The sequence below is a fragment of the Perna viridis genome, chromosome 14 (assembly GCF_037379345.1).
Source record: "Perna viridis isolate PV_CMFRI_1.1 ecotype Kerala chromosome 14, ASM3737934v1, whole genome shotgun sequence".
Lineage (NCBI taxonomy): Eukaryota > Metazoa > Mollusca > Bivalvia > Mytilida > Mytilidae > Perna > Perna viridis.
The window spans coordinates 869,725-886,480 of NC_142458.1; the positions used below are offsets into that span (position 1 = coordinate 869,725).

General features: G+C 31.1%; 1 protein-coding gene across 8 annotated transcripts; it reads left to right on the plus strand.

Moving 5' to 3' along the window:
- Positions 1 to 1,170: 1,170 nt before the first annotated feature.
- On the plus strand, positions 1,171 to 15,843 carry LOC148597668 (uncharacterized). 8 transcript variants are annotated; one of them, XM_088561283.1, is made up of 12 exons: positions 1,171 to 1,279; positions 2,520 to 2,586; positions 2,834 to 2,893; positions 3,874 to 3,987; positions 4,707 to 4,898; positions 5,441 to 5,550; positions 6,224 to 6,320; positions 8,711 to 8,842; positions 9,517 to 9,701; positions 10,845 to 10,959; positions 12,672 to 12,749; positions 13,571 to 13,652. In XM_088561283.1, the coding sequence occupies exons 1-9, from the start codon at positions 1,187 to 1,189 to the stop codon at positions 9,588 to 9,590; spliced, it is 939 nt and encodes a 312-aa protein (XP_088417409.1). In that variant the 5' UTR covers positions 1,171 to 1,186; the 3' UTR covers positions 9,591 to 9,701; positions 10,845 to 10,959; positions 12,672 to 12,749; positions 13,571 to 13,652. The 8 variants fall into 8 exon arrangements, with proteins under 8 accessions (XP_088417409.1, XP_088417412.1, XP_088417413.1 ...); XM_088561286.1 differs by having other exon boundaries at positions 8,720 to 8,842; XM_088561287.1 differs by having other exon boundaries at positions 4,707 to 4,859.
- Positions 15,844 to 16,756: the final 913 nt, after the last annotated feature.

Here is a 16,756-nt window from a genome sequence, read left to right on the forward strand (position 1 = left end):
AGACAATGTTTTTGCTACATCGGGGTCTTTGAAAATTGATGTAGCTTTTGTTGATATTTTATCTTGATATAACAATCCATACTGTTTGATACCAACAGAGTTCACAGACAGCACTACAACAAATGAAGTTAATCAGACTACTCGTTACATCAGAAAAGAAACAGTATACGAAATGTCAACGATTAATAGTATGTAAATAATATTTTGGTGTTTCCTTAAATGAACAGAAACGGTCAAAAAAATTGTATCTTTCACTAATATTTGCCACAGTTTACTGATTGACAGAAATATAAAGAAGAAATCAGTGGAATGAAATGGTTTAAAAATGTTAAGGCGTACCGTTTAAAATAATAAACTCCTGCGATAAATCCCAGAAACGCATGCTTTATTTTCGAGATGTTTAAAATCACATACGTATAAAATATGCAAAATAATAGTAATAACAAACAAAGCTTCCTTCAGTAGTACTTATGTTGTTAAAAAATTAATTTTTTGTCCACAACAAAAAAAATGATGATCTAGTCTTTACTGTCATATGTCCAGAAAACAAATCAAAAATTGTAGTTCAATACCATTTAACATATCATTTTTCGGTCGAATAACTTTTTAAATGTTTTTTTTTTCAAAATTTGATTTCAGGACCCTCGGGCCAATACAAGTGGTCGAAACCCAATACGACTGTACGAGGACATAATACAGGATTAATATGAAAATAACCATTTTATTATCCCTTTATTAACTGATGACTTAAAATAACAGGAGTTATCTGTACAAACCTTTAAATACAGCTCAGTATGACATATTTCCTAGTGAAGACTGTAACACTCCAGATCTCTTGATGCATTTATTCACCCCAACTGTTCTTTTCTATATAGATCTATATTAATATACCAAGTAGTCTGTTTCAAACAAAATGGCGGACAAGTTTAACTTTTATACAGGGCCAGAATTAATACAGGGCATGTGCCCTGTATTAAATTAATACAGGGCAATTGCCCTGTATACATTATGGTTGCTAAAACCTGCTGCTGTATTAAAGGGGCAATTTACATTGTATTTTAAGTCATCAGTTAATAATATATTATATAACACTTATGAACGAGTTACGAGGAACATTTATATTAACCGAAGTATGCAATACTATTGATGTTTTATAATATGTAAATGACAATTAAATATCTATTCTATGGTTTACTTCCTTGTTTCCATCGTCTTGTGTAGGGAATTCACATACACGTGTTTTACCTTTTTTGTCGATATTCTGTTTTATACAATAACGGTAAGCATGAAATTCACGTATATATGTTATTCAGTAAAATTGTTTCATTCGTATTGTTTGATTTCCATTCTGTTTTGATGTTCTGGTTGGTTTATTCATCTTAGTGCTAATAAGTGAATAATTATTTATTTTCTTGTCTGCTTACGTTTTGTTCTGCTTACTTTTATACCTTTAGCAAAATTCATTGTAACCTTTATGAAGTTCTGTCTGTGTGTCTGTCTGTGAGCCTGTCTGTCTGTGAGCCTGTCTGTCAGTGTGTCTGTGTGTGAGCCTGTCTGTCTGTATTTAATTAACTATGTATCTTTTTTACACCTATGTCAAAATAATACTATAACGTCATGAAACCGGACAGCAACATCATAAGTTTTAAGTAGCACTCCAGTTAAGGATCATGCAAAATGTGATTCATGGGTAAAGAGCCTACATATTTTTATTTTTGATATTTTGTTTGAACTGTCATAGTAAACAGAAATAAACATGTGGTTTGTCATATAAACCGTGCTCTTAGGAGATAAAAATTATATAGAATGCACTGTAGATTTCAAAATTAAAGGAGATAACTCTGTAAATGGCACTCAAATACAACAGGTATTTTCAATGTCAATTATCTCCTAAGAGTAGGAAGATTTGAATGAATAATTACACATTAAACATAAAACAACTTAATTACAAAAATAAAAAATATGTAGCCTTTTTTGGGGTGTATCACATTTTTCAGATTTTGCATGATTCTTACAAAGACAACTCAAATTATTTCAGAATCAAAATATTATTTCGGTCACAAACCAAACTAAGATACTCAAAAGACAGTGCATTCCATTTTAATTGTTTTTCAATGCCCAGGAATAAAAATTAAAAAAAAGAAAATATCTTATATCAATTGTCAACCAGAAAGACTGTTGTATATCGGATTGTTTTTTATATATACTCTTAATGTGAAGATTTTAAATGTGTATTAGATACATACATAAAAATCTTGTCAAGAATAGCAAGGTGATCTACACTTCTTGTTTTAGATTTGACGTTAATACAAACAAAATACAAACACACAACGGTCTAGTCCTTTAGCGTGTTTTTATTCAAAAGAATTTTCGGCACTTGTTGAATCTTAAAAATTATACGAAAATAAAAAAGAACATACTCAAAAGCATAGTTTTGTTGGATTTATCTATTTTTTCACTTGTTGCATTATTTTTACCTTTCCCTTTAATGGTAAAAAATTAAATGCTATTTTTTAAAGATGATCTCTTCGAAGCTGGGAGTATCTGCTATTACTATCATGATCATTTTCAATATCAGTGAATTGTGTGAGTCTATCAGCTATCGTTTTATTCTAAATTTATTCTTCTTGGATTAAGCCATGTAAAAAAAACACCAGATTGCTGGTTTCAAATTTGTACACTCATATATTGGTATAATAATGTTGTTATATTTAGTTACTTTGCATAAATACTAATATGAAACGTAATGTTTATTATTAACGGATACACGATGATGATTCCATGTACAATATGCATGTTTTAAGTTCATTGGTGATTTTATTTTACTCGATAGCGATAGCAAATAAAGGAAAAACGCCCAGCCGTAAAACAACAACATTCAGACCTACAACAAGTATGTAAAAATAATTTTAATATTCTTTAACATATATACGACATTACAATTTGATGCAGTCGATATTCAAAACAAATCAAGCAAATATATAAAAAAGCAGGATAGACAGTTAACATTATAAAAAAATACCTACAAAATATCCGGCGGATGTCAAGGTCGGTATATATCTTGTAACAGTTAGATAGAAACCTCATATTGTTCAGTGAAACTGTGATAGTTACCAAATAGATGGTAATAAAGACCGATCTTACCCGTGTCTTAGAAAGCTTGTCAGTGCCTAAATCACTAGATCTCTGGGGTTTTTTTTCGGAAATTATTTTAAAGGGGGATGGTGAAACATTTAAAATATACTTAAAAAACATACTTAAAATGACATAAATAAATCAGTGCTAGGTTTATTTTCCTTTTTTTTTTTGGATTCACGACAGCTATGACAAAGGACTTATCAATGAAACTCTTGCTTATAATCATCACTACAAAAAATTCAAGTTGCCATCATGAACTCATTGATCGTTATGGTGTATCCATTCGCACCATGAAATCTTTTAGCAAAGTCATAGTTATCTTTTCTTTTTCGTCTACCCCGGACGTGACAGCTTATGATAAACTCGGCAGGTGGTTCTTAGTTAACAAGCAGAGTACGCTTATCCTACCAGTGTACCTTGTCAGTTACGTGTTCACTTTTGTTTCTATGTGCGCAATATGTTGATTATTTTTAGTTAGTCCTCCTTGTCTCCTTTTCTAATTGTTAACCTTGGATTGTGTATTTTATTCTGATTACCATCGAATCCTTGTTTCTTTGATACCACTTTGGGTTGAATCACACAAACTACAAGAACCTTCTAAAAATTTTCAAAAATGTTAAAATGAAGTACGATCAAGTAAGTTTTATCTATTTTTATGGAATTTGTCAATAAACCTTTTGATTTTGCTTGTACTAATATTTTGTTCAAGTTCTTTTCAAATAACTTTGGTAATAGGTACTTTTAGTCACGATATAACATCAAAACTGCCGACCCACTTTACAACAACTGATAATAAAATAGCTGTAACGACTACCACGATAATAGAAGAATTAACAACTACTGAAAATAGTGAGTTGTATATATACATTTTTGTATATTGTATTAATGATTGTGTTTTTCCATAATGGACCGACTACATATTTAAGGTCTGTAATAATGGCCATAGAAAGACTGCATTGACTGATCGTAACGTCATAGCACGATAGATACATTTATCTAGGGTACATAGTTCTTTTGCATTGTAAGAACTCATTAAATGTATTTATTATATAGATAACAGTGTTTTATCGAATGTTCCCAGTGAAATAAATTTCAACAATTCACACTGTGAAATGAATTCGGAAATTTCACTCTCACACTTTCTCCCGCAAAAGCGTCACAATTTTGAATTCAAGACGACGTTCACAAAGTTTGAAATTTATGTTGAAAATAGCAACGAATAATCGAGGAAATAAACATAAGAAAAAGGTTAATCACAAATTTATTGCATGCCTTCAGATCTGTGACAAATCCTTATGAACCAAGCAAATGCATCCAGAATGTATCCAGAATGGTAGCAACTAATAATGAGTAATCAAGGGAACCAAGATTATAGCGAAATTTAAAAGAATGTAATCCAGGAATCTGGACAAAAAAGACAATAACAAGCTATTCACCCATTGAAAATTTCTGAGTGTAGAGTGTACCTTTCCCTTGCAAAACAAAAATCTTCTAAAAATTTGATATTCAGAATTATCTGTCATTTTATGGAGATGCATCTTTTAATACTAAGTAACACATTTCTAAAGGACAAAGTCAGACTCAAACCCCACTGGATCAAAAACTTCCTTGGATCAATGCAACGCAGGTTTGCAAAGAAAGAGGACAAATTATGGAGAGTAATGAGACTAAAATAAGGAAATGGATGAAGATCCACAATGTATCAAGCAATGTATGGTTGGGTAAATATGAAGAATATACTGATTGGGCTTACATAAAAGGTATGGTTTGATCGTTGACTAGTGTGAACATAAACAGTGAATGTAAACGATTTATATTAGTATCAGCAAAGTGAAATATCAAAACGACCATGAAGAAAGTTCAGAGACATCAGAATCCCCACACATTTACGATACACATACAACATTCTAGAAAACACATTTACAAAGTAACATAGTCTTTCATTTCTCTGCTTCAAATACGAAGTCTTATATTACAAACTTTAGATTTTTTCCTCAATGTATAAAAACGTTGTATGAAAAAAAGGGAGACACATTTCCAATTAAAACAAAACTGTGTTTGCATCATTGTCTAGTTTCAATTTCATAATTTAAATATATAGAAATAAATATATATGTTTTATCATACAATTAATAAGAAATATTTTCATTTATCGCGGTTAAATTTTGTAGTCTCAGTTAAATGTCAAAATAAACAATAGTAAGCTAGTCACCACAATTAAATGCTACGGAATACGATCATTAACGCGGAAATCAACATAATATATAATTGAATGAAAACTATTAAAAAATTATCTTTTCAGGATGTTATAATATAAAAATAGACCCAAAGTCTAAAGCTTACGATACAAAAGTGGAAGACAGGTTTTTATGCCAGGCTGTTTGCAGAGATCGTAGATTTTTTGGCGTCAAAGTAACCACTATTTTCAACACCTGTTTTATTTAAACCTGCAAATAGTGTATTATTGTAATAATAATAAGTCAAAAAGTAATCAAGGGAACCAAAGTCCTTGCGGAATGTAATCCAGGGGCAAAGACTAGACATGACAAATAGACACACACAACAAAGAACTTAAAATTATCAAAATAATACATACAAAGTAACAAAAGTAAATGAGCAATTTGGACTAAGAGACTAAACTGTCAAGTTACAATTTTCGTCCAGTAGTAAAATCCGGTTGTTGTCAGATAGAAATGATATAATATAAATCATGTAGATTCATGATTGTAAGACAAACCATAATCCAAAAAGTAAATAGGAAAAGAAAATAGAACCGCTTTTGTTCGTACCTATTGATGCGAAATCTAAAACGAATGATGTCAATGTCTTAAATGAAGCACAAAGCTTATACTACAGCAGTTTATGTTGACTGAAGTTTAGTGAAACAATTACAAAACGATTATAACGACATTTTGTTAAAATCTTTAAACAGCAAATAAAATGCAACTCATTAGTTATGACACAATAAAAACATGGTGAATACTTGATAATGGGGAGCGCAGTTTTCTCCAATACGGGGTCGTAATGTTTTATTGTTTATATGCCTACGATGATAATCTACTATCATTACCATTTATATAATTAGTTTCAGGATCATAAGTATTTTTGTATCTGTTTAAATGACGTTACCATGCACACAAGATGCAAATGCAATGAAGAAAGTTGTATTACTATTTGGGAACGTAAGTTACAATAACTTTAAGCAAGACAAAAATAATGAATTAATTAAAAAATAATTTATAAATTGAAAATTAATAAATTAATTTTCAAAATGATCAGGCTAGTTATATGGTCAAATCCAGTAGTTTTTAGTTTAAATGACAAGTAGGCACACCAACTATCTTGGCAACTGAAATCAATCGTAACGCAAAAACATCATGATGAATAATCTTGAAATTTTAGAAAGTTGATGTCACATTTTAAAATTTGTTTTGCCAATTTTCACGTAAAATAGATAAAATAAACTTTCGAAATAAATACACGTCCTTTGATCAAAACAACATATATTTAACCTAACTAGTGTTAGAACATTCATTAATTTTCTTGATTTACGGCGATATTACACATGATGCATTTTGTTGTACTGAGCGTGCCCTAGTAATAGCGGACGATTTCCATCGCTTCAACATTTCATCTCGTTAAATGTAGGTGTTCTGATCCAAAAACGATTTGAATTGTCCCACCTCAAGTTTTGCCTCCAGAATTTCAATGTTTTGTTTTTATCAATACCTCGATATTCGAGACCTTAATCTCTTATCAAATTTTCAACCTGGTCCCACTATCGAAGGCGTAATTTCCTCCTCATTAAAAATTCAAGCTCCTTTTTTCCAAACCCGATCAATCGTCATTGAATTTGTTGAAAATTGATCCGACTTAGTATGATGGTATACATGGAGTTTTATAGTTGTAGATGTGTCTGCATTTGTTATATCAACGTTTATACGAGCCTCCGTTTTGACTCCTGACTGCGTAGCCCTGCCTTCGAAGGCGGTTACCATTCTCATTCAAAATTTAAACTCCTTCTTCTAAACCCGATCTATCATCATTAAATTTATTTCAAATTGATCAGAAATGGTCCGAGGGTGTAAATAAGGAATTTGTAGCTACAGTCTCCCATTCTTGTGTGATATCAACGTTTTTATTTGACCAACTGTTGATATAAAAAATGGCGGCCGGAGTAAACGCCCTCGAGAGAGGCATTCTCTCCTAAATCAACCTTCCAACTCCATCTTTAAAACCCAAACGATCATCATAATTTTTTTTATTAATAGAAATGGTCTGACGTTGTTTATAAGGATGTTTATAGCTGTAGCTTCCCCTGCTTTTGTGATGTCAATGTTTTATATGACCTAATTTTGACTGTATAGGCGGGGAGTATACTGATATCTCGCCATGCGATATATTGCGATAATTTACGAGATGCGAATCCTCCTATATTTAACTCCTTAATTAGACATATGTAAAAAGCATATCGTATTTAAATTCATAATTGCTTCACTTTTTTCTAGTAAAATACAGAAATATGAAAAGATCGGTCGGGAAAATTTATTTTAAGCTAAATAATAATTGAAAAAAGAAAATAAACCTTACATTCTGTTAATCATGTCCACGATTTCTTATTTCTAAATTAAAAAACAAACAAAACAAAACTTGCGTTATTTTTTTTCTTTTATTATTTTTTTTTTTTTTTTATTTTTTTGTTTGGCATTTTTCTTGTGTCTACAGAAGGCAATATTTTTCATGCAAAATTCATGTTAATCGAGAGTCACATGAAATTCACGTGAACTTCACACGAAATTAACAAGATTTCCACGTGAAATTCAGTTAACAAAGCTCAAGTGAACGATTCACGTGAATTTTGCGTTAAAGTTTGATTCAACCGATTTTCTCGTGAAAGGTGTCACAGAAATTATTTGTTAATTTAGTTGAAAATCATGTGAAATATTTTTACCGGTGCAAGGAATAGAAGAAGTTTATCATTTGAAGTTAAAGAGGTGATAGCAATCACCACGAAACGGTTATTATTTGTACAAAAAGGGACTGTCTTTCCCTTTTACTAAGAAAATTTTCTCAGTCTAAACAAATCCAAATATTTAGTCGAAGATAATGTTTCAATGAGTGTTAAGTAATTGACGCTTTTCCGATACACTTGAGTCATTCAATTTGTTTTCTAATTAAAAGAAATCAACATGACTTATTTAAAAATTCCGGGAAAAGTTTATGCATTCAGTTGCTGTCAATAATGTGCATTTTTGTACATCACAAGTTACGTATATATACAATATTTGCGGCGTCCGCTAGCCATGTCATATCAAACGTTGATGAATCTAGTAAAACTATAATGACTGGAGGTGTTCCGGGCGGTCAAAATCACATTTCAGATCGTCGGGTTGAAAGTGCTCGTTAATATAGGCAATATATGCCTATGTTACATTAAAAGAATATTTAACTTCAATGACTAATTCTTTCAGATCTTGCTTAACGGATCTACAGGATCACTTAATCACTACATAAAATTACAAATCAATCATGTAGCTGACCTATCCAAAAGTTTAAGCATAATATTTTACAGACATTTCAGGCGACTTTCAAAAATATGGAAACGAAGTTGAGAATAACCGATGTATTGTAGCTACTAAATGTGATTCAAAAATGATTATTAGGAAATACGACAAGTGCACTGCTAACTATCTGATAATATGTAGTAAGTACTATAAACCATGAATAATACAACAATGATTTAGACTGGCAAACCTAACGTTAAAATTGCATCTATGAAAATCTTCAAACGAACTATCACAATATATATTATGATTTTATTAAATATCGAAGAGAACAATTAACTTACGTATAAATACTCAATTGTTGTGACATTAAAGAACATGATGTCAATTTCAATAATTTTTGTGGCGGAGTCATGATGTGAGTTACTAAAACCGTTTATGTCTCCACAAATTTCATAATGCCATTGCATCGCTAAGACGCCAGGCTACATGAAATTAACCATATGCAGAATTATTTAGTGGAGTCCGAGTTTACTTTTACTTTTGGTACTTTGTAGATATTATTTTGTGTTTTTCTTCTGTGTGTCTGTTTCCATGCATGTCCAGTCTGTCCCTGGTTTACATACTTTTGATTTTTGCTAGACTCTTGGTTCCCTTGATTACTCGTGAATAATATCATGATGTGCAGGAGTTCCCAAATAATTTTGGCTCTCCGTACTCACTAAACACATGTAATAGTTGAAAATAAAACCAAAAAGTGTATTTATTGTACAGCAAGTTTAAAATAGAAACAGATATAAGTCAATTCATCAAGCTATCAATAAATCCTTTGCAAATACGGTAAATTAAAGATACACTGTCATATTCCTTAAAGACAAGGCGATCTATTGGAATATGCAGAGACGGGTTCAAAAACACAAGAAGGTGCTGAAAATCCATGCAAGATGAGGGGGTCATTCATCAAATGGTTAACTTGGAAAGATTGTCCATTGGAACCTAATAACCCACACTGGACGAGTGGTAGACAAGACTTACACACTTTTGATCTTAAAAAATATAGTAAGTACAGTTGAACTGGTTAATACTGTAAACTATTGTAGAAACTATTGTTGAGATGAATGAATGTCTTGGAAATAAAATGGCCACTTTAAACATTGATTTGATTTTAAACAAAATATGTCATGACGTTCATCATAATTGAAATTTCAATGCAAATAAGGAGCGAAACATTGCACTCCATTTACGTTAACTTTCTATCTAAAAAAGCACTGGCATTTGCATAGAACATGAACTTATAACAGTTATAAGGTAGAGGAGAACACAAATCAAGTCCAATAAAAGCATCAAACTAGGCAAAAAAATCAGTCAAGATGTTCAATATTGTTATTGTCTATAAAAGTGTTGTTGCAATGCAAATTTCATCAAAAAAAATATTATTTCGGCTTAGTACTGATACACTTGTGTTCCGTAATACAGCAATGTTAAATATATTCAGTTTATAGAGTTGTATAAAGCATTTAAGTTTTCTTACAAAAAATGTTAAAAAACATTGAACCTTGAAAAATAGTGAAATATCTGTAGGAGACAAAAATAAAATAAAAATCAGGAGATAAACTCTGGAAAAGTTGTTTTATCACATGGCAATGTGTTTGAACATTTTCACTGAATATCTTGAGTTATGGTTAATCACCCTTTGCCTGATTTTAGACAGACCCACATTGAAAGTCTGTTTCTATATTTATCTTAAGTAGGAATTTAAGTCATTTTTGTCGACTCATTAACGTTTTTAAAGTTTAGTATAGTTTGGATCGTTTTACAGTAACACATGCTTTAAAATGATATTACGGAAAAGTAAATTTAAGATTTTTTTTTAAATTCTTGAATGGTAGTTCAAGTTTTTACACAAAATTTAAAATATGCAATTGTTGATTCTCATATGTTAATTTTGGCTTAAAACACATGATAATCATATGATAACCATGCGATAATCATGTGTAAACTGACACATATGATTACCATATCATGCTCGTTTCATATGATATTCAAATGTAAACTGACACATGTGATTACTATATCATGCTCGTTTCATATGATAATCATATGTTGCAAGCTATGTGGTATCATATTTGGCACTTTTGGTTGAGTCTTTCACATTTCTTGTTTTCTGTAATATTCTATATATGTACGCACAATTAATTTTAGATAATATAGAAGAACGAAAACTGTTGAAGTGTTTTTATAAAATAGAAATGATACAATTTCTATGCACAATGTGGAGGAATGTACGAAGAAACACTATAATTTTTGTGTAGAAAAGGTATCAAATTTTACTAACAACATTGGAGGCAGTTACATTTTTCTTTATTCTATGAAATACTGACCTCAATATTAGAAATTGAACTGAAAATTTCAGTACAAATGTATCTAACGGTAAACAATGTCGGCCAAATGTTTAATAATAAGGATAATTATCAAACTTTACATATAATGGTTGTGTAATTAAAGTTAAAACAAATGGCCATGTATATTACAGCTTTGAAAACTAAATTTGCAACCTTGTTTCTTTCACTTTTCTGATGTAATAACTACAGCTGGCATAGTTTAAACAGGCGTTGGCCTGTTATAAAGCCTAGAAAATTTGAATAATTGATATTGAATAATATAATAATCAATTAATACTATTATCATAAATAGACTGCCGATGCATGTGAAACATTATCTTTTTTCAAGATTTATTGACAGAATATTGACAAAGAAATACCAATTCGTCATCAGTGAAAACGGTAGATGCACATTTAATGTTGGTGCCTTACCTGAATATATTTCTAGAACGGGCTATAGATTGATTATCAATAACGAAAGGAAAAATTATTATTACCAAACTAATAAACTCTAAGCAATAGTCAAAAGAAAAGTCAAGATATTAAATGGCTATGTCAAGGTAAAAACCTCCTGCTTCGTTACGCTTAATAATTTCTGGTATAGTTTTACAAAAAAAAAAAAAAAACAGACGGAACACATTTCCAAACGTCTTAATACCAATATAGAAAAACCAAAGCTACAAACCTAGTTTCAAAAGTTGTTTGAATTATTTACCTATAACGTTCATTAGTTTGTTTAAATTTGAGCTAAAAACAAATAAAAGTGTGCATCATTGTTATTTTGAATCTCATTATGACGTTTGTTGTCTCTTTTCATGATAGTGCATGTCACATTTTCATTAACATGTGTATTGTACAATTCAAATCAGAGTAAGACCCATGTTTAGCACCTTCATGTTAAACACATGTGAAAGTACATACGTACTACGCATGTACATGAAAAAAGCATGGTATAAAAAACGCATGTACAAAATGTGTATGTATTTACTCATGTATTTCTAGTTTTTTTTTACGTAGGGTATGAAACCCATATTTTAAATAAAAATGAAAAAAAAAACACCCAATGTTTAATGTTATAAGAAAGCATATTATATTTATTATTACAGTCGCTTGTGTACGTCAAGTAGTCATTGACGTAATATTCAGCTAGACTAACATGTATCACTAGCACAATTTCTTTGAAAAACTTGAATGAGTTATGTTTAATTTTGTTCTTTTTGTTTTCGTTTTTGTTTTTTTTGTTTTTGTTTTTGTTTGTTTTTGTTTTGTTTGTTTTTTTGTTTGTTTTTTGTTTTTTGTTTTTTGTTTTTTCTTTATTTATGTTACAGCAAGAAAATGATCGTATTTTATTTATATGATGGTAAACATAATGTGAGAGTTATATGATAATGATACGACTATTATATGTAAATCATCATATGACTATCATGTGTAGCACTTTTGTCTGTAACTATTCACCAAAATTATACATCTATATAACAACTTAAATATATATTTTATCTTTGTATCTTCAGTATTATCTTTGTATCTTCAGTATTACATTATATATATAGAGTTAGAAATCAAATGTGTTTATTTGTTATGTAAATTCAATTATCACAATTTTATATTAACATTGAAATGAGTAACAAAACATTTAATTTACTAGTAAACAACGAAGATAAGGTTGAACAAGCTATTGTCATAAAGGGAAGAAGTCAACAGCCCTCTGCCAAAACCAATAAAGGTAATTTAAGGACATTATGTCATGTTTAGCATAAATTATAATACTTCAGTGTGCTGCTAATTACAATTGGACCAAAAATGTTTAGTTACACATTGAATATGAATGCTATATTGCGCATTCCTTGTATGAAGATATTGATTTTTTAATTAATCATATCAAAATTTAACTTCAATGCAATCAAATAACTTAATAAAGAGGCACATCTATGACAAAATCATGGAAATAAGCAAGAAAAAATATAACTTCTTATATGATAAATATATCTGTAAATAATTTCAGTCTTCACCAAAAAAACTGAATTAATGATAAATACCAAAAAAGAAATACAGAAGTGAAAAAAACAGCAAAGCAAAGAAGCGAATAGAAGGAAAACGCATAATAAGATGAACAAATAACACAATACCCATAGAAACAAGCAAAATACTACTGCAGACAACATGCTTAGAATAGGAAAGACTGCTTAAATATGTAAAAATATATACATGTATTTGAAAAATCAATTGGATGTTAATGTATTGTGTTGCTTTGAACATGACATGTAAGACAAATCATACTTCTGAGTTCTTATGTGTTCTCAATTTCAAGTTCTGTGTAACAGATGAGATACAGGTAAACACAAAAAGGAGAACTATTTAGTGGTAAAACTTCATTTCTGTATGGGTAGCTGGACCTCTGCCAACTTGTGTTCATTTTGTTGAATTAAGTTTCGGGTAGCACCGATGTAATCTTTGTCATGTAAGACATTATATTAAGTGATTTTTTATCCATTTGATAAATTAAAATAATTATGCAAGACCTTAGCTTTTTTATATTTTTAACAGTTGGAGCAGCTATAGGAACAATTTTGGCTGTAGTTATTGTTGTTGTGGTGGTCATTGCATTGTTTATCTTCAGAAAACGAAGGTATAGTTATCAAAAGAAAATTCAATGAATCTTTTTAAAAGAAGTGTTACAGCGATAAAATCACAAAACAAAATTTTAGATAAAAAATGTATTATCAAGCAACGAAGGTAATCAAATAAACAATACATACAAAACACCACCTCATTAAAAGTCAACGTGTAATTCCTTTAGCAAGACCTTTTTTCTTGAATTTCTTATATTGTAGTTTAAAGAAAATACATCATTGAGACAAGAAGCTCAAACATATATTGATTATGTTATATTTTTCGATTTAAGGCGATACGTAGTACAGTTCTTTCTTTTTACCATCGTCTATATCACCTTTCGATATCTTGAGACCCTCCTCTATCGATTTTTGTCCACTAACGACTCAGTTAAATGGTTTCGTCAAAGTTTGTTGATTTGTTAGCAGCTTAATCTGGTTTAAAGATATTGATCTTTACAAAACTGGTCAAGGGGATATCCTTATAATTATACTTTACAACTGAACAATTCCATCTAAATAGATAACATTACCTCTTGCATAATTGTGAATTTCAATGCAAAAAATGTCTAATACCCTAAATGCAGATGATGAACAACAATTGGTAGTCGTATATAGCTAGTTAGTCTGTCTCTAGTCAGATTGTATTTCCACAATCTCCATTTCTTGGCAGAGAAATCTGTGAAATGGTTGCTTATTTCTTGAAAAATTGCATGAAATGCATGAAATTTCTACATCATGTATATATGGTCATGTGAGATATTGCAAACGTGCTCACAAAGGATCTGTCTGAATAATACGGACAGAAAATTGTCACTACACTCCACAAAAATCTGGGAGCATGGTTCATGTGCCCCGGTATGGTAAGTGTCCTCTGTTTTTTTTCGTGAAACATTCACCGACTTGCTTTAATTGTCAAGTCGAATGTAGACGAAAAATGAAAGGAAAGCACTGTGAAAAAAACGGATATATGGTCAGACAACAAAGAACATTTGTAAAACTGTTAACAATACACCGCCAATCAGAGGCCTGTACTGTTATCGTTGTTTTTCAACTTTGCAATATTTCAAAACAAAATACAATTTAGTAATTGTTACAATACCGATAAAAGATACGACGCTTCTGAGAATGAATCCATATCTTATCATGGATATTGCTTATTTAGTATGTATGTGTAAAGAGATTTATGCTTATTTTAGGCGAAAAGATGAAAAATTACGCAAGGATTCTTTTGTGCACAATACTGTTCACTTATCTAGGAACGTATTGGCTCTTTCGAATAAAACATACGACCAACAGAATCCACAAGCGACTCCATTGAATGGAGATATAAAACCGCAGGGATCAAACAACATACTTCTACCTAGTCCATGCTCCCAGTTTTTAGTGGAGTCCGAGTTGCTCATTTGCTTTTGTTACTTTGTATGTATGATTTTAGTTACTTTATGTTCTTTGTCCCTGGATTACATTCTTTTGATTACCGCTATAATCTTAGTTCCCTTGATTACTCTTCCAAACAGAAAAGAAAACCATGAAAAGGGAACGTCATCAACAAATTTCTGTCCTGACCAACCAATTCCATACACAAGTGACAACTATAGTTTTGCTCAACCAGTCGAACCAGAAAGTGAATATGCTTATAATTCAGACTACGATCATCTTAAGAGTGCCTTGAAACATACAGAAGAACCTTTTAACTCTACATACGCTCATACAGATCTACCAAACAAAAACAATGTTGGAACGTATGCCCATCTAAGTTCGGTCGAGAGAAAAATAGACTCTTCTTTGTGTTCAAATTCAAACTATGACCATCTACCAACTAACACTGGAAGTGATCCTACATATGACGTTTCCGGTAAGATTGTTTACGAATACGATGACAAGTATGACCATCTACCGTCAAATTGTACATTTGACTCAGTATTCGACTATCAGATGACACGGATAGAATTAAAAAGTGGTACAACCGATGATTATGATCATTTTGATCCAAAACAATGACATTCAATTGTAGAAATGACCACTCTGACCTATCCATATATTTACTTTTGGTCTTATTCTAGGATATTTCGTTAAAAATTTTAAATGAAATGAAACGTGTGCTATTTGAAATCTTTCTGAGGAAATTCCAAAAGTAAACGGTCGACTTTTTATTCTACAAAATGTATTTCCAAAGTTTTATTTCAAAATATATAGATATCTGTTTCCATGTGTTTATTAAACTATCAAAGCGGATGAAGTAAGGTGGCATGTTTGTATAAATTTTAAGCTTAACTTCTGACAACTATTTCCGTACCACACATCTGTGTGTGAGTAGTCAAGGGAACCAAGATCCACACCGGGATATAAAAAAAATGTCAGCAAAAGGCCACCCATTGGTATTTAATTAACCATATCACAGGGCAGGCTGCGACTGGCCCTAAAACATCATTATACACAGGTACAGCGAAAGAGTTGCCTCTATGTTATCAAATAACATACTAAATAAACTAAAGATGAAAACGAAACAAGACATACAGGAACCAGAAATTCATGATTTGGGTCAGGCGCAAAAACAAATTCGGCGGACTTAAAGTACTTTGGCGCGATCATAACCTTCAGCCTTTCAAATCTGGCTACTGTGGAAAAACATTACAAAATTAAATACATGTATACCTTAAAGTCAGTTCAAAAAGTCCCTTGTTTAAACGGATATATTCCAAAGAATATATTCCAAGGATAAAGACCCACATGGAAATCATGCACACACAACAAAGAACATAAAGTAAACAACATGCCACGTATAATGTGACAGAGGTAAATGAGCAACGCCGACGTCACTAAAAAACTGGTAGCATGGGCCAGGTATACCGGTAGGGAAGCGTCTTCTGCTTTTCTAGAAAATGTCACGTCCGAAGAAAGAAAGAGAAAAAGAAAATTATGAGATAGTAAATAAATATCAATTATATATATATATATAGGTCTGAAAAATTCCCAACGATGTTAGAACTGTCAAATTTGCAAGGCAAATTTTTGGTCGTTCCCTCCGCGGGATTCGAACTCGTACCGCTGTGACATCTATGGCAACACCGCCTGCACAAAGTCCTGCACCCTAGATCTGTCGGCCAGCTAGGCTATA